General features: G+C 37.4%; 1 protein-coding gene across 1 annotated transcript; it reads left to right on the top strand.

Annotated features, from left to right (window-relative positions):
- Positions 1-145: 145 nt before the first annotated feature.
- LNP1 (leukemia NUP98 fusion partner 1) lies at positions 146-26234 on the top strand. The gene is made up of 4 exons (XM_036218685.1): positions 146-968; positions 12191-12382; positions 20066-20296; positions 25158-26234. The coding sequence occupies exons 2-4, from the start codon at positions 12224-12226 to the stop codon at positions 25305-25307; spliced, it is 540 nt and encodes a 179-aa protein (XP_036074578.1). The 5' UTR covers positions 146-968; positions 12191-12223; the 3' UTR covers positions 25308-26234.

Here is a 26234-nt window from a genome sequence, read left to right as displayed (position 1 = left end):
ACAGTGCGCAAGCGATCAGAGCCGAAGAGGATCTGGAGCGGCCCTAAGAATGGGCGGGAATGGCAGAGGAATTGTGAAGGTTATTGGCTGGCAGGAGTGGTGGCGGAGCGGAGGCCGAGCTACTCAGTTTATTGGTGGAATTTAGACTCCTCGTTTTCTAGTTACCGCCACGTCGGCGCTTCTTGGGGTCCCCTGGCGGTTATCTTGGTTGTTTTGTCCACGTGTTCTGGAAACCAGACGATTGTAAGGGCTTTTAAAGATGTGAGAGAAAAGAGCTCAAAACTGAAGATAGTCCGTGTATCACTTACCTCTACCACGGTCAGATTTTAGTTTGGAGGAATTTGAGGCTTATTGGGGCAACAGCAGATGGCAGAAGTCAGACCCGCAAATCTAGGTCTGCTCAGTGGAAACGACTTAGTGGGGTCCCTGCGTCTACCCGTCTGCGCCAATTACGAAAACAGTGACGTCTTTGTGTTGCTACCAAGTTCTGGAAATGAGTGGGGAGAAACTCGAAGACCTGGAGTTCCCGCCTATCCTTTACTTATTCGTATCTTTTACTGGATTCCGCCTAGCACCCCAGCCCACACCGCTCCCTCCAGCACCCTCCTCCTCCCCAGTCCGCTCGCTGATCCACCCACTACCAGGCTTGTGTCTCAGTCCTCCTATCTCATTCCCCAATAGAAATTTCAATTCGTAGCTTTCACATATCTAATAGCTTGGTCAAGTCTTTTCCCTATGCTCTACACCAGACCTTTTTAAAATACAAAAGTTTGCCAGGAATTGTTTAGAATTCATAGTATTTTTAAGAAGACATGTATTAGTAGCCGATCAGAATTCAGAACTATGGCTCCCATTTCAGGTACACTGGGCTGCAGACTTTCATGTTAAAAATTTACAAGTGATTGTTTTCCTTTTGGGTACGGCGGAGAATTTTCAACATGACAGTAGCACTACATAAAGATTGAAAGGTAATGTATTACGTGGCACCAAAATAAATGATTAAATTAGAATGGTCTGGTTTAGATGGCAAGTTTCAGTATCATCGCCTTTCTCTTGCTTCATATAGGTTCTTATTAATAAATTGCTTTCAGGCAACAGGATTCATTAGCAACAGACTGAAAAAATGAGCTAAAAATGATAGCAGTAAACTGAGTTGATCAAATAGTAATTGTCGGCACCGACTTCTCTCCCTTTCTGATTTCCAACCCCGCAAAGCAAGTCTATAAATGCCCCTTGACCTAATTTCTCTCTTGCCATGTCAAAACAGAATTAGGATTTTCCTGAGATTTCCATTTTTCTGCAGCCTCATTGAGGATTATAGAATGCTAATACTTACAAACTTGTGAGAAGTAAACATGTAAAGATTTTAAAAAACGTATTTATTAGAATAGATACAGTTTTGGTTACAACCTAAAAATTCTAAAGTGTTCTGTGAAGTCTTTCTCCAACCCCTGTTCCCAGCTACCCACTTCCCCTTTCCAAAGGCAATCAATGTTAAGAGCTTCTTGAAACATTTTTTAAATTAATATCTAAAGGATTTGATTTTAGGGTTTTATTTTTAAGATTGACATCAGTAAATGAATCATCCTTGTTACTTTTATACTTTGTTAAACATCTCATTTTCATCACCCAGCCTATTCATTTCTTTTCTCCCATTTTCTTCATCATTTTCTAATTAATTATAGTGCAGAACTGAGTAAGAATGTCGCTAGCTTTGTGGCCATCCTAACCTGATGCATAAATTTCTAAGTTGTGAAATGGCGAAAACACACACTTCTCGGGTTATATTAAAGATTTAGGTAGATAATAAAGTCTTCTCAGTGTAATGTTTGTTATAAAATAGTAGACACTCCATGCTTAGTTCTGTTTTTCTAAATTTTAAAGAGGTGAGAAAACTCTCCTTTCTAAAAAATTAAAATTTTGTATATGTGAACATAGGCATTTTCTTTTTTTCCTCTTTCTCTTTTTTTTTTTTTTTTGCTAGATTAATGGAACTCAATAAAAAAAGCTTTCTTCGTCTCCTCTCTGGTCTGTATCTTAGGAGGCAGGTGAATGAGGTATCATGTCTAATGATACATGCAGACTTGAGTTCTTGTGCTAGAGTTTAATACTACTGAGCTATGTGACTATGGACACCTCTGCTTTCTATGTAATGTGACCAGTGAATTAGATGCTTTCTATGGCTCCTCATAGCTTTAAAATTGTATGATTCTTTCCCCTCAGTTGTCATTGCTACATGAAATCCTTTCTGATTGTTAAAGTTGATGCGTAGCTTAATGATTGGTGTCTAAGTCTTCCAGTGAGTCCACCAACATGCTTTTATTAAGCATATACATACACAGTTCAATTCTTTTCCATCTCTTAGTTTCCCATTCTCTGTTTTTCTTCACTGAAACTTACTGGAAAGAATTGTTTACACCTTTTAGCTCTACTTATTTACCACCTATCTCATTGAAAATCTCTTATAACCTAGTTTCTAACTTTATTACTAATCTGAAATTTCTTTAAAGGTCACTAAATTCATCGTTTGTTTGTTTTTACCCTTCATATGCCTTTATTGAAGCATGATACGATTGGTCATTCACTCCTTGAAACATTTTCCTTAGCTTTCAGGAGACTACATTTTCCTGGTTCTACTATCTGACCAATGTCCAGATAAATGCTGCCCAACAGAACATTCCGTGATGTTGGAAATGTTTTCTATGTTTTCCAATATGATAGCCACTAGTCACATATGGCTAATGATAGCTAGTGTGACTAACTAAATTTTTCATTTTAATTTAAATTGATTTAAGTAGTTTCATGTGGCTAATGGGTACCATAGTGGACAGCACAGCTCTAGATCTTCCGCAAGTATAAGAATCCTTAAGAATTTGTCCTCTTTGTCTGCAGTCTCTCCATTAGTAACTAAGCTACATCTTATTGCTTCAGTACCATTTCTCTGAATATAATCTCCATTACACATCTCCTGGAATGACATCTCTTTCACCTCTAGCCCTATAATTTCCTACTACTTAACTGAGCATCTTTGCATAGATGCTTCATTTTAAAAAATGTAATTCATCTTCCCTTTTCATTCTTTGTATAACCTCCCCTCCACCCCCATAATACCACTGTTACCTTACTGGTTGCCCGTAATTGAAACATTAGACCTTTTTGGACCTTTCTCTTTTCCAACCCTACCTACCCAAGCACAAGTGGATATACCAATATACACATATGTAAACACAAAATCAGCTGTGAAATTTCATTGATTCTTTGTAATATCTTTTAAATATTTTTTTTCCTTTTCATGCCCCCTGCCACTTTCCAGTTCAGATATGTGAAAACACTTCAAAGTGTGTCTGACACATAACAGGTGTTCAATAAATAATAGTTTCTCCCCTTCTTTTCTTTTCCCCATTTCCTTCATTTTTACTGAATGCTGTATTAGCTTCTCATCCTCTAGTACCTCTCTTCTAATGTGTCATTCTGCTCCTTGATACTAGATTACACTTCCCAAAAGCATAATTCCAATTTCATTCTCAAGTTCAGACTTTTAGACCTCTCCAATTCTGGTAAGGTTTAATGTCTCTGCTCACCCCCACCTACTCATATGCTTTGTCTCCTTGGTTCACATTCTATGCAGTTAGTAGTGTTTGACATTATTTATGTGACCCTTCAATGGGACATAAACTTCATGAGGACGGAAACTTTGTTCATCTTGTACTCCAAGAGACCAAAAGATAGTGTAATGGTTAATCTTGTGTCAACTGGACTGGCCCATGAGGTGCTCAGATAATTGGGTTAAACATTATTCTGGATGTGTCTGTGAAGATAGGTGTTTTTGAATGAGTAAAAGAGATTGTCCTCCCTAATATGAGTGGCTGTAATCAGTTGAAGGGCCGAATAGAACAAAAAGGCTGACCCTTTCTCGAATAACAGGGAAGGAACTTCAACTGCCTGATTGCCTTGAGTTCTGGGACATTGACCTTTTCCTGCCTTTGGATGTGAACTGAAGCATTGACTCTTGGGTCTTAAGTTTGTCACCTTTCTGATGAGAACTTACACCATTATCTCTCTGGTCTCCAGTTTGCCAACTAAAAATCTTAAAACTTACCAGTCACTCTCTGTCCTTTAAAAATACTTTTTCTGGGACTTTCTTAAAACATATTTTTCTAACTTGTTTTATAGAATTATACTGAACAATAAGCATCCCAGATCAGGATCTATGATTTATCTTGTATTTTATACAGTGCCTAATACAGTGCCTCCTCTAATGCTGTATCTGTCACAGCTAAGGACTATATTTTCTCTTTTTGCCTTGGGCCATACAGTTCTTATTTCTTCCCCACAGTGACCTCATTGCTATAATTGTTTGTTCTCATGTGTGCTACCAATATTCAATTCTGAGTCCCTGAAGGGTAGGGACTGTGTTCTAGTCATCTTTGTACTCCTGCATCTGTTACAAGACTGGGCATATAATAGGTGTTGGCTAACTTATTTATTTACCCAACATGATACCCAAAACATGGGATTCAGTGCTGAATAAAAAGTCAATGAAGTGTTTGTCAAACAAGTTCATGACTGCTGCTTCATCTCCACTACTGTTGTTAATGTTAATGGTCTGGTACCACCATTGCTGTCCAACACCACTGGTGTCAGCCAGGAAACCAACTCAGTCGCTCCTACTGCTGCCATCACCAGAAATATTCTGCTTCCATCACAACCATCATTATAGACATTAGTTCCCAGTCCGAAGCATGCCGTGCTCACTGGTACTACCTCCACCACAGCGGCTGCTCCCATGGGGACCTGCTTGGTTTGTCCTTTGTCCCACTTATGATATATAGAAGTCCCTGTTCCCTCTGAGCCCTCATGCTTTTGATTATTCTCCAGTCTTTCTCTTGATGATTTCTGCCTTATTCAACTTCCATCAAAGCATCAATTGAGTGGGTGGTACTGCTTTGCTTCTCAGGAGAAATGTCACTTTATGCTTCAATTAAGTGACTGCTCTTTTTTCTGTCAGAAGGAGCCTCTGCATTAATCTGGGAACAATCTACAGTAACCCTAGTTTCCTCTCTTTAGCTGTGACTGATAGCTCATGTGCATACTTTGATGTGCTCATTTGCTACCTTTCTGCTCACCCACACAGAATTATAAGATCTTTTTATCATCAACTTAGTTCATTGCCACCCACAAGAATGTGCGTCATTTGCAAATGTATAAATGAAAAAGATATTACATATAAGTTATAGTAATTGTCCCCTGCTCGGGATGCTGGAAAAAGTGGGGCTGAGGTCCAGCTTTCACTTCATTCATCACAACCTCATGTCAGGCTATGCCTGGAGAAAAGTGCTTCTTTTTGGTTTGTATGACCATGCTGGTTATCACTAAGTGATGGGTCTACAGCAAAGTACTTACCCACTATGGGCATCATTTTCTAATTCATTCCTATTAGCCTCGGTTATGTAGACCTGATTTTAGCATTATTATGGTAGTATATAGCACTAAATCTGAGATCCTCTAGGCTGTGCTTCCCTATCTTTACCTTTTGTCATTTTTTCTAAACAGTGGAAAATAGCCTAGACTCCAACAATGGTTTGACCTCCCACCCTCCACTTGGGGATGGGGACATCTCACCTATATTTGCTGTAAAGTCGTCCATGGGTGTTTTCCTCTACAGTTGCTCTATGGGTTTTTATGTGGAGATTCAGAGAGATTGAAAACCAAAGCTGTCTTCATTATTATCTTCCCAGAATACCTCTAGCTTAATAGCATTTTAATCCTGCAGCTATTACTTAGCGGAGTTTCTTTCTTTCTTTCTTTCTTTTTTTCTTTCTTCTTTCTTTCTTTCTTTCTTTCTTTCTTTCTTTCTTTCTTTCTTTCTTTTTTTGGTATGGGTCATTTTTCTTTTACTTTTGTATGAAATATTTATGGATTTATAGGAAATTACAAATAAATGTACATGGAAGTCCCATGTACCCTCCATCACACCTCTCAATATTAACAACTTGCATAACTATAGGGCACTATCAAAACTAGGAAATTGACATCAAATTTATACTATCGATAGGACTTACTCAGATTTCACCACCTATATACACATGCATTCCTTTGAGTGTGTATGTTGTAGTTCTGCATAGTTTTAGCACATGTACAGCTTTGTGTAACTACCACTGCAATCAATATGCAGAACTGTTTCATCACCGCAAAGCACTCTCATACTTAACTTTTATAGCCCCAACCCCACCTCCCATTCCTAACCTATGGCAACCACTAATCTATTCTTCATCTCTATGATTGTGGTAGGTAAGCAATGTTATATAAAGAGAATCATACAGTATTTATCCTCTTCATTGGACTTTTTCACTTGGCACTTCTAATAATCTGAAAACTTGCCATTGTTTATAGACTTGAACTTTAATTTTTCTGATTTTTCCTAAATGTCATTATTTTGCCACATTTCCTTTAAATGTTTTGTGATCTTTTTTTTTATTGTACATTGCAAAAATTTGCCCCTATTAGAAGTGAGACTCAAGTTAAAAGAAAGTGCTGAGACATTACCCTTAAATTCTGTGAAATTGCATTTAATAACTGGGAAGAAGTCTTTTGTGAAGTATAACACACTTATGAGCTGGATTGATAAAGTTTTTGCATAGTGGTAAATTTCAGCAAATAGTATGTTCAATCTGTTTTAAAATAATAGGTGCTCAGGGATCAAAAAGTCCATGAGGGGCCATACAATTAATAACACTCCTAGAGGCAAAGCTGCAAAGATGATCTCTCATCTCTGGCAGATGACAATCAATGCTGTGTTTAAAAGGCCTATGGAAGAGATGATGTATTGTCTCATAAAAACCTAATATCTACCAACTTTGACTACTATGAAGCCTACCATTAGCCAAAATCCTACAGAGCTTAATGATACTGAATGACGAAGTAACTGGATATTTATGTAACCAATTTTATTGTAGGAAAACCTCTGAAAACACACCTTTATTAACATGCTATATTATTTTACATTGACAATGTCTATATAAAAAATAATTTTTATAATATAAGATGATGTGGAATAAAAAATGATGATGTACCCTCTTTAGGACACTTGGTTCAATAACAAACAACCTGTGTCTTTGATGATCATCTCAAAAGAGTGGCAAATTTCACAGTGTAACTTGATAACATTCATGGAAATGAATGATTACATTATGACATTTTGCCTACAAAAGAACATTTCTGATAATCAGGATATTCAATAGAACACAGTACACTTTCAAATATTTTAGCACTACTTTCTGGCAAATAAAAACTGTCTAAAAACAATGATGTATTATGACTGTATACATACAAAGAAGTAGCAGCTTAGTTCTTCTGTACATAGCATTTCTCTTCTAGAATGGGACTGGCTCAGGCAAGCTTGAAAGCAGCATAAAGACTAATTCTTCCCTTTAACTGTTAAGAAAAAAGAAACTAAAAAACTACTATAACAATAGGAGCTATTGAGAATGAAATTTAAAAAAATTATTGAAAGAATGAAATAAAGAGAAAACTATCTTTTCATTACTGCAGTCTTGTGGGTCAGAGAATGTGAAAAAATGGCATTGAAAAGCCACTTCATTTTTACATAGCCCAAGGATAATTTTCACAGATTACCTGGGCAGCCATGATGTCTGATTGCTTTATGAGAACACACACACACACCTCAAGCTTCCTATCATCTAAGAGAAGGTAATTCCTTTAACATTAAGAATGATAAGAAAACACAAAGTCAAACTCTAGAAAACTGCAGCTGTCCCCATCACTTGACCCTTTGGGGATACCCTGTGGGCTTGGCAAGGCAGAGAATTTGAGCAGGGTCAAAAGGGCATCTCCCTCAGGTCCTGTGCCCCTGGCAGCATTTCCTCAAGGCAGGTGTCCAGGCCCTCAGGGGAAGCCTGCAGCTGGCCTTCCAGAGTGGAGCATGGCTTCCTCCTGGGCTTCTGAGTCAGGCTGGGAGAGCAGCTCTTCCCCTGCCACTGCTCCACTTCCCCAGGTTTGTTATTAGAATCCGAGTCCAGGCAAAGTGGGGAGGCACCTTTCTCTCAGACTTTTAAAGAAGTGGGCTTATTTAGAGGGGAAAAATGGAGATAAGCTAATTTTATATACTATAGAACAAATTCTTTTTCTTTGGGGGTAAATTCATATCTTGTTGCTTTGGAAATTTTTTGGCCAAGTATTTAAAGAGTATTGGGGGTTCTGAAGACCACCCCCAGGTTTGGTGACTGTCTGAAAGGACTCACAGGGCTCAGCACATAGTTGTACTCACAGTTAAGATTTAATTTACTACAGTGAAAGGATACAAAGCAAAACTGGCAAAGTGAAAAGACAAATAGTTTAGGTCTGGAGGATACCTGTCTTAAGCTTCCAAGAGTTTTTTCCCAACAGAGTCATACAGGACATACTCAGTTCCTTCAGCAATGAGTCGTGATAACACAAAAAGTGTCATTTACCTGCAGGCTCATTAGAGATCCAATGCCACATTGAAGAACTAGAAAGACTCATCATGTTCAGGAATTGGTTAGGACACAATCTTAAATTTTCAAAAGTTTTCAGAATGTGTTTACATAACCCTTATTCCTTTTGTCCTGATTATTTATTTAGTAAGCAGCCTAGAAAAGATCAATCCTATTTGGGGACAGCTAACTACCTAACTAAGCAGAAAGGTGAGTGAAGTAACAATCAGGATATCAATCCATTGTTCCAAATTTCAGATAATCTGGAAAGTTAATAGCAATGAGACATCCCTGAGAAGATATCGAGAGTCCCGTCTGCCAAGAGTGTGTGTAGAGGTCCCAACCTGTAGCTTTAAAAAGGGACCACAAGTTAGGTTTCTTGTAATCAATTGTCTCAGATACCATTAGTCCTTGCATTACATGGAGGCACTAGCAGCTTGGTTTCAGATGGTCCCATCAGAGAACAAGTCTTTCCCCATGGGCAAGTGTCCCATTTGGTCCAGCCAGCATCCAAGATGTTTTTACAGTTTATGGCCCCAGAGAGGGATGTCTTAAATCTGCAGTAGTCCCAGAGCCTGAGTTCTATTCATTGAGCCTCTGTCTACTTTCAGAAGCTGGAATAGTGCATCACAGACATTATCAGGTTTCAGCCCATCGCTAGTTCCAGGCAATTAGGATCTCTGAATTCAGAATTCAAAAAAGGCCCGAGACTTTTCTTCTTTAGCAACAGCCAGGCTGAGACTACAGGGCCAGACAGTGGGGCTCCAAGCCCTTCTAAGCTGTTTTTATTTTGTCAGTTTTAGAGTCCAAATTGACCCACTCGAAAATATGTACCTGTGGTGGAAAATCATCAGCCTTTAAGGGTCAGACATCTGATTATACCAACTTATTAGCAAACTAAAAACTGTTTTTTAAAACTCAAGAAGTGTATTTTCCTGTGGAGATTATCTCTCCTTTTATGTTGTCTGCCTTTTCCCATAGGCTCCAACAGGCAAAACTCATAGCAAAAAATAATTAGTCATGAAGATTTCGGTACTCAGATATTCAGAGTTTAAATTTTAACCCATCTACCAGCAGCAAAAAGCAAAGAAGTCATATTGGACTAACACCTTTTATGGGGCAGCTATCCCTGATTGGGATAACCCCTCCAGCATTTATGAAATTATAAGCATATATTATTTTAAATCAGTTATTATCATATATCCAAAACAGTAGCCACAAAAGAAAAGCCATTTAAGAAGTCTTTTTTTTTCTTTTGCGAGTTTACTCAAACACAGAGCAGCAAATTCAGTACTTTCAGGATTAACTGAGACCTCAACTAGAATGTAAGGGACTGCTGCACCAGTGGATACAGCGTTATTTCTCTCCTCTCCTTTTTTTCTGGTTTATCTAAAGTTTTCTCCAGCTTTGAAACTGACTTAATATTTTCTCCTCGCACTTGGAGGAGTAAATGATACAAAGATGCAACATTTTGGCTCTCCGAAAACCTTTTTGGGGAATGTTTGGACCCTTTCTCCTCCCACCTGGAGAAGAGAATAAAATCCATGGACATCATGGATGCACTTTTTAATTCCTTCTCTTTAGCTGCCATGGCCAAAAGCAGCCAATGGATCCAGTGAACCAATACTCTTGGGTTTGGATCTATCATTTTCAAATTCCATAGGTAACTTTTATTTCTCACAACAGACATCATCTGAGCTGCTATTTCATACTGTGAATCACTATGTTGTCTTTGGGCACTGAAGGGTCATCATTGTGTCCTCTTCATCCTTCCTTTTCCCAAGCATTACTTTGCTCATTTTTCAGTGAGTTAAGTTTTACAAGTCCTACTTCTGACACTAATGGTCACTGCTAGTTTGGGAAATTGCTAGCATTTACAGGACTCAGCATATAGTCATATTTATAGATAAGATTTGTTTTGTTTCGGAAATTGAAAAAAAGAAAAAGAAAAAGAAAAAGACACTCCTGTCTTAGGAAGACTAGAAAAGAAGTTTATCCATAGTCAAGTTTTGTGGACAGACCTGGTCTTGCCTCCTCGAGAGAAGTTGTCTTAGTTGTTTCTATAATAACAGAAACAATCTTTTATGTTGTCACAGTGATGACATAGTTATAACTTTTCCTTTCTCATCTGGGTCAGTGAGAAGCAGGCTTTCTTCATTCTCTGAGAAAAATATCACAAAGTAACAAGAATGCATTTAAAACAGTAAAGAAAAATGTTACAAGCCATTTTATGCTCTGGTTACTTTCCCTTAGTAATTTATACATTGAAGTAACTCTAGGAGCATTGGTTACAATGCTTAAGCCCATATTTTTTTCAGCTTAAGGAAGAATTTTCATATGGAAAATGGCTAAGAATATCTCTGTTTAAAAAGACAAGGTTTTCCAAAAATCTCTTTGAAATACTGGAAGGGTGGTGAAAAGAGCCTAGATTTTTTTTTTTTTTTTTTTTTTTTTTTTACTGCTTGCTTCAAACTTGGCTGTGCTGCTTCGTAGTAATTTCCCCTTGGGCAAATGATAATCTATTTGAATCTCAATTTCCTCATCTATAGAGTGTGATCCAAATCACCCAGTCACCGGGTTATTATAATGAAAATAACATATGTAAAATACTTGACTCCATACCCTGCACAAAGTAGGGGCTCAATCTATATAATATTCTCCTTACCTTGAAAAAAATGCCCACTAAAAGGTACCATAATATTGAAGCTTTATTTATAATAGCCCCAACTGTAAATGACCCGAATGACAGCCCAAACGACCATCACTATCAGATTTTTTTTTTTTTAAAGTAGAATATTCTTACAATGCGCTATTACACAGCATGGACTATTGTTACTGCAAAAGCATGGCTAAATCTCACAATGTCGAATGGCACGAAATAATACATTTATAATTCTATTGAAAGAAAGTTCAAAAGCAGGTAAAATCTATCTATGCTGACAGAAGTCAGAAGTGGTAACCTTTTGGAAGGAGGATGAATTGGAAAGGGGAAAGAGGGACCCCGCTAGGGTGCTGGAAACGTTCTGTGTTTTCGCTTGCATGGTAGTGGTTTAACAAGGGTATGTGTATGTAAAAATTCATCAGATTATGCACTTAAGGTTTGTACAATTTATCTGTGCACATAAATTATTTATATTTGTCCACATACAAATAACATATCAATTAAATAACTGTTCCCTTTGCCCCAGGAGCTGGATTTTATATCAATATCAATTTTATTTGATCAGATAGTATCTAGCTCTAGATATGACATATCAATAGCTGGTCATCTTGCAGGCTACAGTCAGTTTGTCCCTTGCAAGTGGCCCCATTTCAGAGCCGGCCTGGAGTTTACAGACATATTATAAGGGTCATACTCCATTATCATTGACAGCTGGAGATGCCATCACATGCTATCAGCAGCAAGGCACAGGGAAAATCAGGCAGTGGACTGTGCTTCCCATCCTTAGGCGACAAGGCATAAAGGCCCAGGCAGTGGAAGGATTAAAAAGCCTTTCAATTTAAAAAGACAGGGAGAGGGGAGGGGAATGCGGGCTGCACAATTTATAAATAGACATTACCCGAGGCTGCCTGATGGTGAAGGGGTTGTTTAGTAAATCTTTCTTCTTTAAGGATCTCATTTGAAAATACCAGTTTCATTTTGTCTTTGGGAAGAAGAGATTCTGGGTTTCACGAAGTTAGCCCTGTTGGATGATACCTCTCTCCGCCGCATTTAGGGACAGGCTTTGGATATTTTGAATCACCTTAACATGGAGCATAAAGATGATGATGATGATGATGATGTATCATTTGCCAAATGGATGAGCAGCTTCTGGGGTCACAGCTGGATAGAGGAGAATGAGAGAAGACTCCGGGACTTCCATGGATCACAAGATGCCAGTTGCAGGAAAACCTCCCTGCCCAGCCCAGTGAGTTATTGTCACAGAACCAGGGGAGAGCTGGACTAGGGGAGGGGGTTTCTCTTAGATAATTTTTGAAGGGTCCTTTGGTATAAAGTTTTCTTGGTTGAAAATCGATACTTCCAAATCTTTTTTCATATCCACAAAAATCCCTTTTATAATTTTGTCTTGTCCTCCAAGGGACCTGATTTTCTTCTACCAAGTAAGAATTTCTTTATTTTTAGTAACCTGAGATTTCTTTAACTGCTATTCAGGGCTCCTGATACACCTGAGATAATCCTACTGAGTGATACTATAATTCAAGTCAAAGGAAAGAAACTTGATATTATAGTTAGTCCTTGTAGCGTCAGCGTAGAACACTGTGTGATTTCCAATTGTCTTTAAAATACTGAAATAGTTTCACTATTTGGTGACCTCTAAGAAACCGGGGAGTTCATATAATAAATCGCTACTTTTGATATTTTTGATATATATTTTTTTAGTTCTCATTTGGTTTCCTGATTGGAGAGGGAGCCAAAATTCTTCCACCTTCACACTCTTTTCCCATGGCTAGGCAGAGAAGCTCGGGTTTGAGGAATAAGACATGAACAGGAAACTCCTCAGATGGGAATGGGTGGGCCCAATGAGGTATGGACTCTGCAGCAGTAACAAGCAGGGTTCTCTCTGTTCAACTTCAGTGCTAGAAGACCCCACAGTAGACATGTAGATTCTCTGCTCCATGGTTTTTCACAAGTCACTTAGATTTCTAGCTACCAGAGAATCCTTATCCAGCCCTCTGCTTCTGCCAGCCCCAAAACCGAGTAAGTTTTAGGGTAATATTATTTTATTTTTAGCTCCAGTGTTCCCAGATGCATAATGCCTGTGAAGTATGTTAAAGTGTAGAAAGCATCCTCTTTTACTCCCAGTGATCAGAAAAGTGAGGCAATGAGGCCTCTTCGAGACACAAACATTTGTAAACATATCTCTTACCAAATGCACACTCAAGGCAAAGGGCAAGTTTTAACACCTCTTTAAGCTTCAGGTTCTTTAAGTGAAAAAGAAGAGAGGTTGGGCTGGATGATCTCCAAGAAGTTTTTTTTTTTTTTTTTTGCTTTAGCTTTATGATTCTGTTATAAAACAAACACCTGCTTATCACACTCTCATTTTAATCTCTCATGTTCCACACTGAGTGAGGTGTTCATAATGTGTGAACCAAGCTATGATAAGTTTATAGCTTCCAGATAGTGAGAACCAGGGAGAAATGAAAAGATACATTGTGATTTACTATTTATCACAACAGCCCTTTGGAGCCACAGTAAACATGAAAACAAAGGAAGATACACAACATAAAATATAGTTTCTTAAATAAATTAAAAACTATTGGGGAATAGAAGAATTTGTTATGTGTAACATTTCTAAATAGTGTACACATATCTTACCCTGCTCAGGCTGGCTTCAGACATTTGCCTGAATTAACTTGGATACTCTGAATTCCATAATTATTAGACTAACATGCAGAAAAGCATGTGTTTACTTAAGGAGACAAAGTATGGAATAAAAACAACAACCTGACTGAACAGAGTAGACAGAGCACACAAGTGCAGGCCGCAGACCGGGGGACCCAGGGCAATGTGGGCACAGTCTTGGAAAATAGGGTGTCTGGTTCTTCATCTCTAGTCACATAATGCTATGTGTTTGTGAAATGAATCTGCAACTGGATACTTAATTTTTCCTAACTCTAAGATGTATTCAAATTTCGTACTTTAGAACAATTAAGCTTTTAATTTTTGCGTTTTGCTTTGAAGTCAATGAAACTAACTTAAAAGAAAAGTTGTATCTTTTTTCTTCTCTCCTCACTGGTCCAATCTAAGGTTCTTCCCTCTCGTAACCTGTTAATAACTATATCTGTCAGTATTACATGCATAGGAAGAGAAGAGGCTTCTCCTTTTTTCCTATTTGAATCTAATATGGCTTTTCAGCTTATGATTCTTGCAAAACCATTGTCATGGAGCATTAATTCATTGAATATATTTATTTAACATCAACTACGTGCCAGACATTACATAAGGCACAATGGGATTATAGGGTACAAGAAAACATACATGGTCTCCATACTTGTGGAACTTCCAGTCTAGCAGAAAATACAAATTTGTTGGAAAGCACAAGATATGACAATGTAAAGATTAGTCCTTCTCAAATAACACTACTTTTTTTTTTTTTACCAGACTCATTATAATCTGTGATTGCTGATTTAAAAGGAATTAAAAATATCTAACTTTATCATCTTGATTGTCCTTGGTGAAAAATAAAGTAGTATGAAGGCTCTTTTGTTGCTGAACTGATCTGCCTTCCCCCTCCATCATCACATGAATACAGACTTGAAGTAAAGCAGTTTCCACATCACTTACTTATTCTGCTTATTGAAAGTGGATTTTTAATATTTTGATCTAGTATTTGAATAGATCTTTGATCTATTCAGATTTCTAGTCATCTTCTTCTTCAGCTTAACGTGGTTCTGTTAACATTGTTCCACACAGTTTGGGCCTAGTGGAAGTGAGGATCAAAGTAAATGAAAGACCTCTTTGAGGAGAAATTGAGATCACTGACCTATAGCTTCATTAACTCCAAATAGACTTTCTGAGTGCTTCTTCTGTGCTCTGAGGTAGGCACAATGCCCACATAACATCATTTGAGAGGATAAAGGATACCAAGTACACCTCTACTTACCTGTACACAGGTATTTTTTTTAATTTAAAAATAAAATCACCTTCCCCTCCCCCACCCACCCCATGTTATATTCTCTTCATAGTCTCAATTTAAAGCAGTAGAAGATATTTTTAATCTTTATTTTTATCCCTGGTAGACCTTAGGGTGGTACATACTTTCTCTCCACACACGTGCATCAAAAAAAGGCCAAATGAGCACACAAAGAGAATGCAGCCTTCTGCGAGCCAGGAAGAGGGCTCTCACTGCGAACTGAGGGCTATCACTGCGAACTGGCCATTGCTTTGATGTTGGAATTCCCAGTCCTCTAGAACTGTGAGAAATAAGTTCCTGTTGTTTAAGCACCCCTAGTCTGTGGTATTTTGTCATGATGGCCTGAGTTGACTAAGATGTCTTACCAAGTTTATACCAAGAATGATGATCACTAGATAGTGGGGAACTAGTGGAAAAACTATAACTACACAAGATTGAATTTAATGGCATTTGGGGTTTTGATATCAGTGGCATGTGGTTTTGATGAGCTTAGTTTGGCTACTTCAGTTTCTAGAGTAGTAAGACAAGTCCTTGAATTGTCCCTTAGGAAAGGTTCCAAGTGTTTGAGACAAAGAGCATAAGCTCCAAGGAGTTTTTCTTATAACTTTCTTTTGTTTAGCTAGTTATGGCTTATGAGTCTTGATGACAGTTTCACTTAGATTTACTGTGCATGATAGAGCAGGACCCATTTATTTCCTCCTTTTAAAAAATTATTTAACTGATTAGTTTAAATATCCTTTAGTTTCCCTAAAGGATATCCGGTGGATGATGTTAAGCTTATCTTTACTGTTTTGAGAAGAACTACCATTTTACCAGTAGTAAAGGTGAATGTTCCCCCTCCCCCCCCCCCCGCCCCTTTTGCTGTTTCCATATGTAGCTAGTCAAATAATTTACAGCTCTCTTGGCTCTGTTGATATCATTAGACTATGTTACAAATTATTCCTCACATAAAATTCTTTTAGAACAATTCCTAAAGTCCTACAAACTATTATTGTTACTTTTGTGGTAGAATTCTGGTACTTTGTTAAAAGTCACAGGCAGTTTCATATAGAAATAGAGGGAAGTTTTTGCTGCTGTTTAAGATCAAAGTTTAGAATTATTAATTCAATGAAGAGATGTCTCATGCTTAGGCATGGCCCTTTATCTCTCCAGAAAAGTCACTAGTTGCATAAATCTTAGGCAAGTCACTTAGCCAAATTAAGATTCATTTTTCTCAGCTGTAGAAGGGGGAAGAATGGCACCCTTGTAGGATTTGTTCTGAGGCTGGAGATCAAGGATGCAGTCCCCAGAGTGCCTTGTACACACTGTGCACTAAGACTCAACATGGGTCTTATTATTCTGACACTCTGATCTTTTCCCTCTTTGTTTCCCATCTTGCTGCTAGTGGGTGGCTCAGGTGCTTGTGTTTACTTAGAGAGTAGAAGGGGTACAATTGAAGGGTGATTGCAATAAAAGCCAGGATAAAGAACAACAAGGGGTTAAGCTCTGACATGAAGATATTACATAACCAATTTCTTTTAAAATGAGAACTTGGGGTCACAGAGTGCATAGGATTTTTATTTGACAGCAATGATTTTCTGAGACCACTGTGGAAACAGCTCTGCTGTTTAGAGCACTCTTCTGTAATGAGAGTCAGGGCACTGGGTAGTTATCGCCCTGAGAGTCAGTGCCTGCTCTAGGCTCTGTAGCTGCCTTCCCACCCAGCCCACTTGCTGGTGAGCTCAGAGTGTGGGTAGATCCCATCCTAAGTGACAAAGCCTACCTTACAGTGTGGGAGATGGACCAGTAAGGTTAGTCTATGGCTGTGGAGGCGACATGTACATGCTTCGTAAAAATAGGCTACTTAGGGCATTAATTCTTTCTGAGGTAAATTGCATTAGAAAGGCATATAAAATTCCAAAAGTAGAGCTTGCATAGTAAGCATTTTCAAAGGTGGGAGCTTCTTTCTGTAACCAATTTGAGTGCTCTTTTAAACTTGTTTCTCACAGTCTCAAATCAAAACAAACTAGAAATCCCATCTTATATAAGGAGATACTAAGTGTATACTTTATTTAAACTGTGATTGAAACTCATGCCATTCATTAAGGCCCCTCAGCAGAAGCGGACATTTGTACGAACATCAACATTTCATTCCTAGTCTCAAATTTCAAAATTTTATTTTAAAAATTTTTTCTGTGGTAAGAACAGTTAACATGGGATCTACCCTCTTAGCAGATTTTTATGTATACAATGAAGTATTGTTATCTACAGTTACAATATTGTAAAGCAGGTTTCTGGAACTAACTCATCTTGTGTAACTGAAATTTTATATTCACAGATTAGCAACTTTCCATCCCTCCCCTCTTACCCCCTGGCAACCATCATTCTATTTCTTGCTTCTATGAATTTGACTGTTATAGAAACCTCATATAAGAGGAATCATCCAGTATTTGTCTTTCCGAGTCTCAGTCTCAAATTTTTAAAGTGTTTTTTCCCCCCGATAATGTAATACACTATCACTGTAGAAAACGTGAAAAATACTAAAAAGGAGAAGGAAGCAAACGATTCCACATCACAGAGAAAACTTTTGATGCAGTTTGGTATGTTTTAAGACTGCCCATCTGACAGTGTCACCCCACTTTGAATGCCTTGGCGCCCTTTCATTCCAGCCCTTCTCTCTCCTTCAGGTTCCCTTGCTCTCCAGCTCCACCAAGCTTCTATTCTTTTCACTGCAGCAAGCTCCTTCTGTGGCAGGACCTACGCACATATGGCGCTTATCCTGAGGCAGAAAGGTGTTCCATGTTCTCCAATTAACCCTGCTCATCCTTCAGATTGTAGCTTAATTGTCACTCTCATTGCACCTTGGCACTTTATAACATTTGGCCAAGGATGTAGGCACATACCCTATTTGTTTTTGTCTCTCTCCTATGCAAACATAAGCTCCAAGACTGTGCCTGTTTTGTTCTCCAACTTATTTACAGTAACAAGTACCATGTCTGACTTATAGTAAAAGGACTTATACATATAGATTTACCTCATGTATCTTAGCAGCTTTACAAATTTTTAACCATATTTCCAATTATTGTTTGGGAGTAATTTTGAGACTGTGTATTAATTTGCTTGGGCTGTCATAACAAAACACCACTGACTGGGTGGCTGAAACAACAGAAATTTATTTTCTCACAGTTCTGGAGGTTGGAAGTCTAAGATCAAGGAGTTGGCATGTTTGGTTTCTTCTGGGGCCTGTCTCTTTGCCTTATAGACAGCCATTTTCTCATTGTGTCCTCACATGGTCTTTCCTCTGTGTGGGCATATCCTTGGTTCTCTGGATGTCCAAATTTCCTCTTTTATTGGGACAACAATCTGACTGGATTAGGATCCACTAATGGCCTCATTTTAATGTCATCTTTATTCTATCTCCAAATACAGTCACATTCTGAGCTAATCACATAGGGCTTCAACACATGAATTGGGGTAAGAGGAAGACACAATTCAGCCCATCCAAACATGCAGTGGATGGATCCAAGGAGGGGAAGATTTGAAGCCTCTTGACATGGATTGCCAACAGCTTTTTAGGAAGGCCATATATACTTGTAGGCTTACCAGCAAGGAATGACAGTGCCCGTCTCCCTGCATTCTTGCCAGTGTTGTTATCATTAAGAAATATCTTTTTTTCTGTCCCGAAAGACAAAATTGTATGTTAACTCATTTTATGTAATCTTTGATTACTAATTAGCATAAACAATTTTTTACCACTTAGTATTTCTTTTTCTTTCATTCTTTATATACTTATTCATCCAATATATATTTAATGGACTCATGCTATGAAGAAGGCAAAGTGCTGCATAGTACTGGTATGCTAGCAGAGAATGGAACATAGCCATTGATGTCATGGACCATATGCAGTCTAATGGAGAAGAGAGAGGTGTAACAAAATTACCCAGATCATTAATTACTGTTGTGATGAGTATCGTAAAGAAGAAGTATGAGGTCCCAGGAGAGCATCTAACAGGGACCTGAACCAATCAGGGTGGTAGGAAAGGCCTTCTGCGGAAATGCAGTTTCTGTGGTGACTGAAGGATGATTAGCCTTTAGTAAGGTTAAGGTGGTGGGTGAGGTCACAGGCAGAAAGATCCAAGGGAAGCCAAGTGGTAGAGGCAAGGAAGACTGTATCCAGAGGGCCCTCGGGGCAACTGGGTTGGACGCTACTGAATGATTAAAGAACAAAATGCACAAAGAGGTTGGCCATGTCAAGACACACATCCTGACCAAAAGTAGCTGTGGATGCAAAAGCTAGGTTGGACTGGGGTGAGGAATGAGAGAAATTGAGAGAACAAGTGTCACTGTTCTTTCAGGAAGTTTGATTTCTCTGAACTATTTCTCCTTTGATCATTTTCCAATGCGATTTTAACACTGATGTGACCACTGTGTTTTCCTGTATGTATGTAAGATATACTTATATATTTTTAGGATACTTATTAAAATTAGTAACATGTAGCAAATACTTTTTTGTTTTTTTTGTTTATTATTTAATTTGAAGTTGTTTTTGATGCGTATTAGCTTTATTGTTATGTTATTAAATTAATTTTCCTCTTATGATTTCTTTTATTACTCTTCTGCTCAGAAATTTCTTCTTCATACAGAAATCATATAAATATTCACCTTCATTTTACTTCTTAAACATTTATGGCTTCATTAAAATTTTTTGGATCATTTTGTAATTTACATATATATATCGATTTAAGACTTGGAATGCTTCATAATACTGCCTTAATGGTGAAGGAATGACAAAACTAGTCTTGGGATATTCTACTTAATTTTAACCAATTGACTCTACTGCTCCATGGTAGGAGAAAGGTTCTACTGATTTCAGTTCAACTTAAGATTTATTTAGTTAGTAATTTATGAATATTCTGTCTCTGTGCTAATATTGTACAGCCTCTTTATATTGTAAAATTTTTTAATTTGTATTTCCAGTTTCCTATGCTTCCCAGGGTCGTAACATCTGACAGCCATCCTAGAAGGCATTCTCATGAGGACCAGGGATTTCGATGTTGTGACCACATGCGGGATTACAAAAAATGCTCAGAGGATGGGTCATTTAAGGAGCCACTGAAGTCAAAAAGAAGATCCCATCCCCAGATTCAGACATTTTCAGAGTCCTTTGAACAGCAACTTTGCTTTAGAACCAAACGCTCTGTCTCTTTGGTATGTAACCATTATTGAATATTTAAGCCACATTAGAAAAGAAAACCCAAAGTGTTCTTCCTCATCAGGTTTGAGGAGAATAAATCTAACTTATTTATTTACAACTTGGTGATGAGAACTTTGAAAAATGACACTCAGTTTTAGATAGCCCACAAATACATAATGTTTTATTATTTCTTTTTTTATGGAAGACATCTGGTGTAGAAAGAATTCCTGGAGGACCATTAGTGGAATGTTTTTGTTATCAAGGTCCTCTTGCTATTTGAGACTGCTTTCATTACCATTATTATAAATAATTGTGACTCCTTCTTCTCCTTCTTTCACTATTTGGTGATGAGAAGAACTGCCCCTACTGTTCTTGTGCTTTCATATTTAATCCAGTGGCAAAGAGTCTATGATGGTCTCATGTTCCCCTGTACTTTAAAAAACATACAGAGAGACTATCTAGGAAGTTGCCAGGAGTAGGAGTGGTCCAGGCATTCACAGTGGCCTTGGGGGTTTTTTAAAACACAAGGGAGAGACAAGCATAAAAACAGGGGAAGAGTAGAAGCTCCACTGATGATGTCGATATATAAAGTAATAAACTAGAGATCAGTTAATTTGGGGGTAGTTTTTCAAATCTCCTAGCAGTGTTGGCTGTTGGGACTGTCACTGTGCATCTTTGCCTCACTTTTGTCAGAGTGACCCTGTGTATCTATGCTCCCTTATCAGTAGGCTGTTCTCTTCACCTGATCATAAGAGGAATATGGAAGGAAGAATAGTAAACAGCTGTCATTTACTATATCTAAACCTCATCAAGAGTTCCTGTTATGTCTTTTTTTTTTAAGTTAAATTTATTGGGGTGACATTGGTTAATACAATTACATCAGTTTCAAGTGTACAATTCAATAATATGTCATGTGTGTATTGCATCATGTGTTTACCACCCAAAGTCAGGTCTTCTTTTGTCACCATATAGTTGACCCCCCTTTACCCTTATCTACTTCCCGCCTCTCCACTTTCCCTCTAGGAATCACTAAACTGTTGTCTGTGACTAGAGTTTTTGTTTGTTTGTTGCTTTTAGTTTTATATCTGACTTATGAGTGAAGTTGTATGGTTCTCGATTTTTTCTGTCTTATTTTGCTTAGCAAGACATTCTCGAGATCCATCCATATTGTCGCAAATGGCAGTATTTCATCTTTTCTTATGTCTGAGTACTATTTCATTGTATATATGTACCATATCTTCTTATCTGGTCATCTTTTAAAGAACACTTTAGTTGTTTCCTTGTCTTGGCCACCATGAATAATGCTACCAGCAAGGAATGACAGTGTCTTTACAAACAAATGTTTCTAAAATTTTTAGATAGATACCCTGAAGAGAGATTGCTGGGTTATATGGTAATTCTATTCTTAGTTTTTTGAGACTCTCCTTACTATTTCCCATAGTGGCTGTACCAATTTACAGTCCCACCAGCAGTGTATGAGGGTTCCTTTTTACCCACAACCTCTCCAACATTTGTTATTACTTGTCCTGTTGATGATAGCTATTCTAACATGTGTGAGATGGTATCTCATTGTGGTTTTAATTTGCATTTCCCTAATAGCTAATAAAGTTGTGCATGTTTTCATATGTCTGTTGGTATGTTTTGTATGTTTTCTTGGGAGAAGTGTCTACTTAGGTCCACTGCCCATTTTTAATCGGATTGTTTGTCTATCGTTGTTGTCGTTGTTGTTGTCATTGCTGTTGTTGAGTTATATGAGTTCTTTATATATTTTGGATATTAGTGCCTTATCATAGACGTCCGTAAGTATCTTCTCCCATTCATTTGGTTGTCTCTTTGTGTTGTTGATGTTTCCTTTTGTTGCGCAGAAGCTTTTTATTAGTTTGTTATAGTCTCATTAATTTATTTTTGCTTTTACTTCCCTTGCCTTTTAAGTCAAATTCTTTATACTGTTTTTAAAAAAAATGTGGTTTCAAACTCAGAGCAGTGTTACAAGGATAGTACAAAGAATACTCCCTTCATCTAGATTCTCTCCAAATGTTAATGTTATATTTACCTAACCCTGTCTCTCCTCCTTATCCCCAAACAATGGCACAAGAACATCCTACTAAACAAACATTCTCTTATAAAGTACAATAATTAAACTCAGGAAATTAACACTGATGTAATGCTTTTATATCTAATCTATTGACCTTATTAGTATTTTTCATGTTGTCCTGATAATATTCTTTATAGGGAGATTCCAGATAATGTGTTGCAACCAAGCCATACCCTCTAATCTCTTACCCTGAAGCAGTTCTTCAATCTTTCCTTGTCTTTCATGTTCATGACATCAGTATCTGAAGCATCTGAAGAGTACAGGCCAGTTATTTTTTAGAACGAAGCTCAGTTTGGGTTCATCTGATATTTCTTCATGATTAGATTCAGAGGATGAACTTTTGACAGGAATAAAGCAGAAATGAAGGAATTCCCATTTTATACCCGATCTTAGCCAAAAGGCCAAGAAGTGATAAGAAATCCCATTTTAAACAGAGACTCATGGACCTGGACAATGGACTAGTGGTTACCAGAGGGGAGAGAGAAAGGGAAAGGGAGAAAAAAATATATAAATAAAATCTTTAAAAAAAAGAAAGAATTCCCGTTTTAAAACTACATGTTAAAGTCATTAATTATATTAATTCAGGAGACTTACCTGCCTTAAATTCTTTCTGGAACAAGGTAGGGTATAAATATATTTTGAAAGAAATTTAATCTGAATAGTTCTTTGTTTATTCTGATAGCCTCAGAACAAATTTCACATAATAAGACAACTTACGTAACTGCTTATATGAAACCATTTGCTAATATTATTATAAGACCTAAAGGTGGGTAAATGTAAAATTAATTTTCTTATTTCAATAGGCATTTATCACATTATTCCTAAAATATAACATATATTTGTTCCATTTATTTTCCACGTTCTTCCTTGTGAGTGCCAAGATAACCAAGGCATCACTTTCAATATTTTTTACTGAAGAACTCTTTTCACAGGTATATATAATAACTGGAAACCTACTTAGGATTTATAAAATTATTTAAATTTTTTTCATATTATGTAATAAGTATATATGGTAAATAATTTTAAATTAAATATTTTACTTTATATCAGTTTTTAAAGAGTATATTATAAAGTTTATCTTAATGCAACATTAAAAATTTAGAACATATGCAGATATTTTAAAACTTTTTCCTATTTAACAATCAACACACTTTTCTAAAGCTAACTATATTGAAAAGTGTGATTTGTCAGTGAATTTTAAAATGATATTTATTGTCTTTGATTTGGGGCCAAATGCATACTAATATCTAGATTTAAATTTTATATCTTTTATCATCATAAAGAGCTTTTGTGAACCGATCATGACCAACAATATTAAATTCTTTCATTTTGATATTGAATAACTCAATTGACTTATTTTCATAATTTTCACATTTTGCTTCTAAGTCCTTGAAATAGGTAAAATATATCAGGCCGTTATTTGTGAGGATTTCTTAGATAGTCTTTACTTTCAATAAGGGAAAAGCCAAATTGGAAATCATCACTATATTTTCTCTTTTCTATGTTGTCCTTTTAAGTATCAGAGACTTTCATGACTGCGAAATATAAATTTTGATCAGACTGATGAATCTAATACAAATGCTGGGTCTAATGAAAATAATCCAGAGGCACATTTATAGAGCTACTGCAGTTTTTAATTTCTTCTTAACTTGTCTCTCTGCTTCATCATTTGTTTTGCTTTCTGACTTTGACTAATGGACCATTATAGATAGAAATAAAACAAGCTGGCACTGTATAAAAATGATTTTACATTGTAGAGTTACTGACACCGCTGCAATAACTTGACATCTCTATAACTCACCCTGTATGGCTTAACTCATGACTTTTCTTATCTAACTGCCACTCACCACTGTGTATGTTCATTTGACAGGCACTCAGAGGTTCCCCAGGGTTTCCAGGTCAAATAGAGGAGGGGGAATTTAATAATTTCATTTCTTTACTTTAAAAACAGAAGTATAAATAGATATCATTGCCGCATTGATCAATACCCCCCCCTTTTTTTTTTGTCAGTAATTCCTTTGAAAGGCACTCCTTGACCATGGAATCTGAAGAAGTACACTCCCCACCCACCCACCCACCCAGTAGCTTCTTATCCTATCACCTGTTAATTGTTATCATTGCACTTCCAATTATCTGTTATTCTCTTGTTTCTTCTTAGGCCTATTGATTGATTGTCTGTCTCCCTCCACATAGGTGTAAAATCTAGCATGTTGGGTCTCTGTAGTTAGTACTGTGTTTCTCGATCCTAGAACAACAGTATCTGTCCAATAAATCAGTGAATGTGTAACCTATTGGGGTAACCTGTTGGGGACTGTTAATGTGTTTGGATGTTATTTTGCCATTTCATTCTTCACACAGTCCTCATGTTAAAATTAACCCAAACCCTACTATTACTGTAATTTAAAGGAGTGGACACAAGGAGTTTAGACTATTGCATGCATAATTGACTTGCCACATTCCTTTTCAAAAAGCATCAGGAGACTATTAATTTTATCATTTAGTGAAATCACATCCCTCCACATGTGAGAGGCAGAGTCACAGCCATGTTCAGGTTGAGTTTCCTTCACAGACCACCCACTGATGCCCAAACCATCTTTTCCTTTTATTTATGACTAAAACCTTTAGTAACACCCTAGGTGAATGCTAATTTATTACAAGAAACTAAGATGTGGAAGTCTGCTAAATGATCAGGGCTTTATTCATTTCTGATAATTAAGAGAAATGTGGAATATTGTCAGCCATTGGCACATGACTACACTTTTCTGATCTTTGTCTTTCAGGGACCTGAGAGCAGAAAAGAAAGAAATGAAAGAGAATGCCTACAGATGGAGATAAGGTCCTGCCAGAAAGTGGAGGAAAGAAAGAGCTCTAAGACGGAAGAACACGAAGAGGCATACACAGCTCCCCTCTTTGAAAAAGGGCCCGAGTAGCATTTTGTTTCCACATCACAGCTACAGATAGTACTCTGTTTTTTGAGTTCCAGTATACTATGCTAAGTGATGGTGCTGTAAAAGGGTGTCTAGATGCTGAGCAATGGAAGTGGGTGGTTGGTTCTGCTACCCCCTAGAAGACTTGCAGCATACTCCAGCTGCTTCTGGTGTCTTAGTTGAGAGTTTGATCTGCTTTGTTGCCTTTTATAGGAATAAGAAGAATAGAAAGTATTTTAATGAAGTAATTCTCGAAAATGTAAAGAAAGATATTTAAAGAGCCACCTACACATCTGCACCAATCCTTCTTTCCTGTCAACCTCGCAAATAATTTTGAATAAACGTCATTGGTGTGCCTCTCAAATTTGCTTCCTTATCAGAAGTAATTTATGTAAGTATGTCTAATGGCCTCTGTTTAATGAGAACTGGTAATTAACATGCCAGGTACTAGGCTGAGGTCTTTAACGCATTGTGCAAAATAATTCTCACCACTCTGAGTTGAGACCTAGTACCTTCACTAGCTGGCTGAGGAAACTGACATTTAGAACAGCTCAAGACCTCACAGGTGTGGTAGCAGAGTTCGGGCCAGAGCCCAGTTCATTAGGACTCATGTTCCTAACCTGAGGCAGGGCCCTCATTTCTCATAAGGAGTGGGTCCCCACTTACTGTGTATGATGTGCGTAGGAATGAGCAGTGTGAGGAAAGCAGAAGTGGGAGTGGGTTACCGTTTTGATTACAAGGGTGGAGGCTGATCTTTTAAGGTCAGTTTTATGTTCTGGATTTTAACTTTATGAGGCCATATTCTTTTATAGTAATTTATTAATTATTTTTATTGAAATATAATTGATATATAACATTAGTTTCAGGTGTGCGACATAATGATTTGATATTTGTATATACTGAGAAGTGATCATCACAATAAGGCTAGTT

This window comes from Rousettus aegyptiacus, unplaced genomic scaffold (genome assembly GCF_014176215.1).
Source record: "Rousettus aegyptiacus isolate mRouAeg1 unplaced genomic scaffold, mRouAeg1.p scaffold_m13_p_4, whole genome shotgun sequence".
Taxonomy (NCBI): domain Eukaryota; kingdom Metazoa; phylum Chordata; class Mammalia; order Chiroptera; family Pteropodidae; genus Rousettus; species Rousettus aegyptiacus.
Note: the sequence above shows the minus strand (reverse complement) of the source record. Positions and strands in the feature narration are given on the sequence as shown.

Coding starts and splice junctions, on each gene's coding strand:
- LNP1 (XM_036218685.1), top strand. CDS start 12,224: ATGGAGCATAAAGATGATGATGATGATGATGATGTATCATTTGCCAAA. Junction 12,383..20,065: donor AAACCTCCCTGCCCAGCCCA/GTGAGTTATTGT, acceptor TTGTATTTCCAG/TTTCCTATGCTTCCCAGGGT. Junction 20,297..25,157: donor CCAAACGCTCTGTCTCTTTG/GTATGTAACCAT, acceptor TTTGTCTTTCAG/GGACCTGAGAGCAGAAAAGA.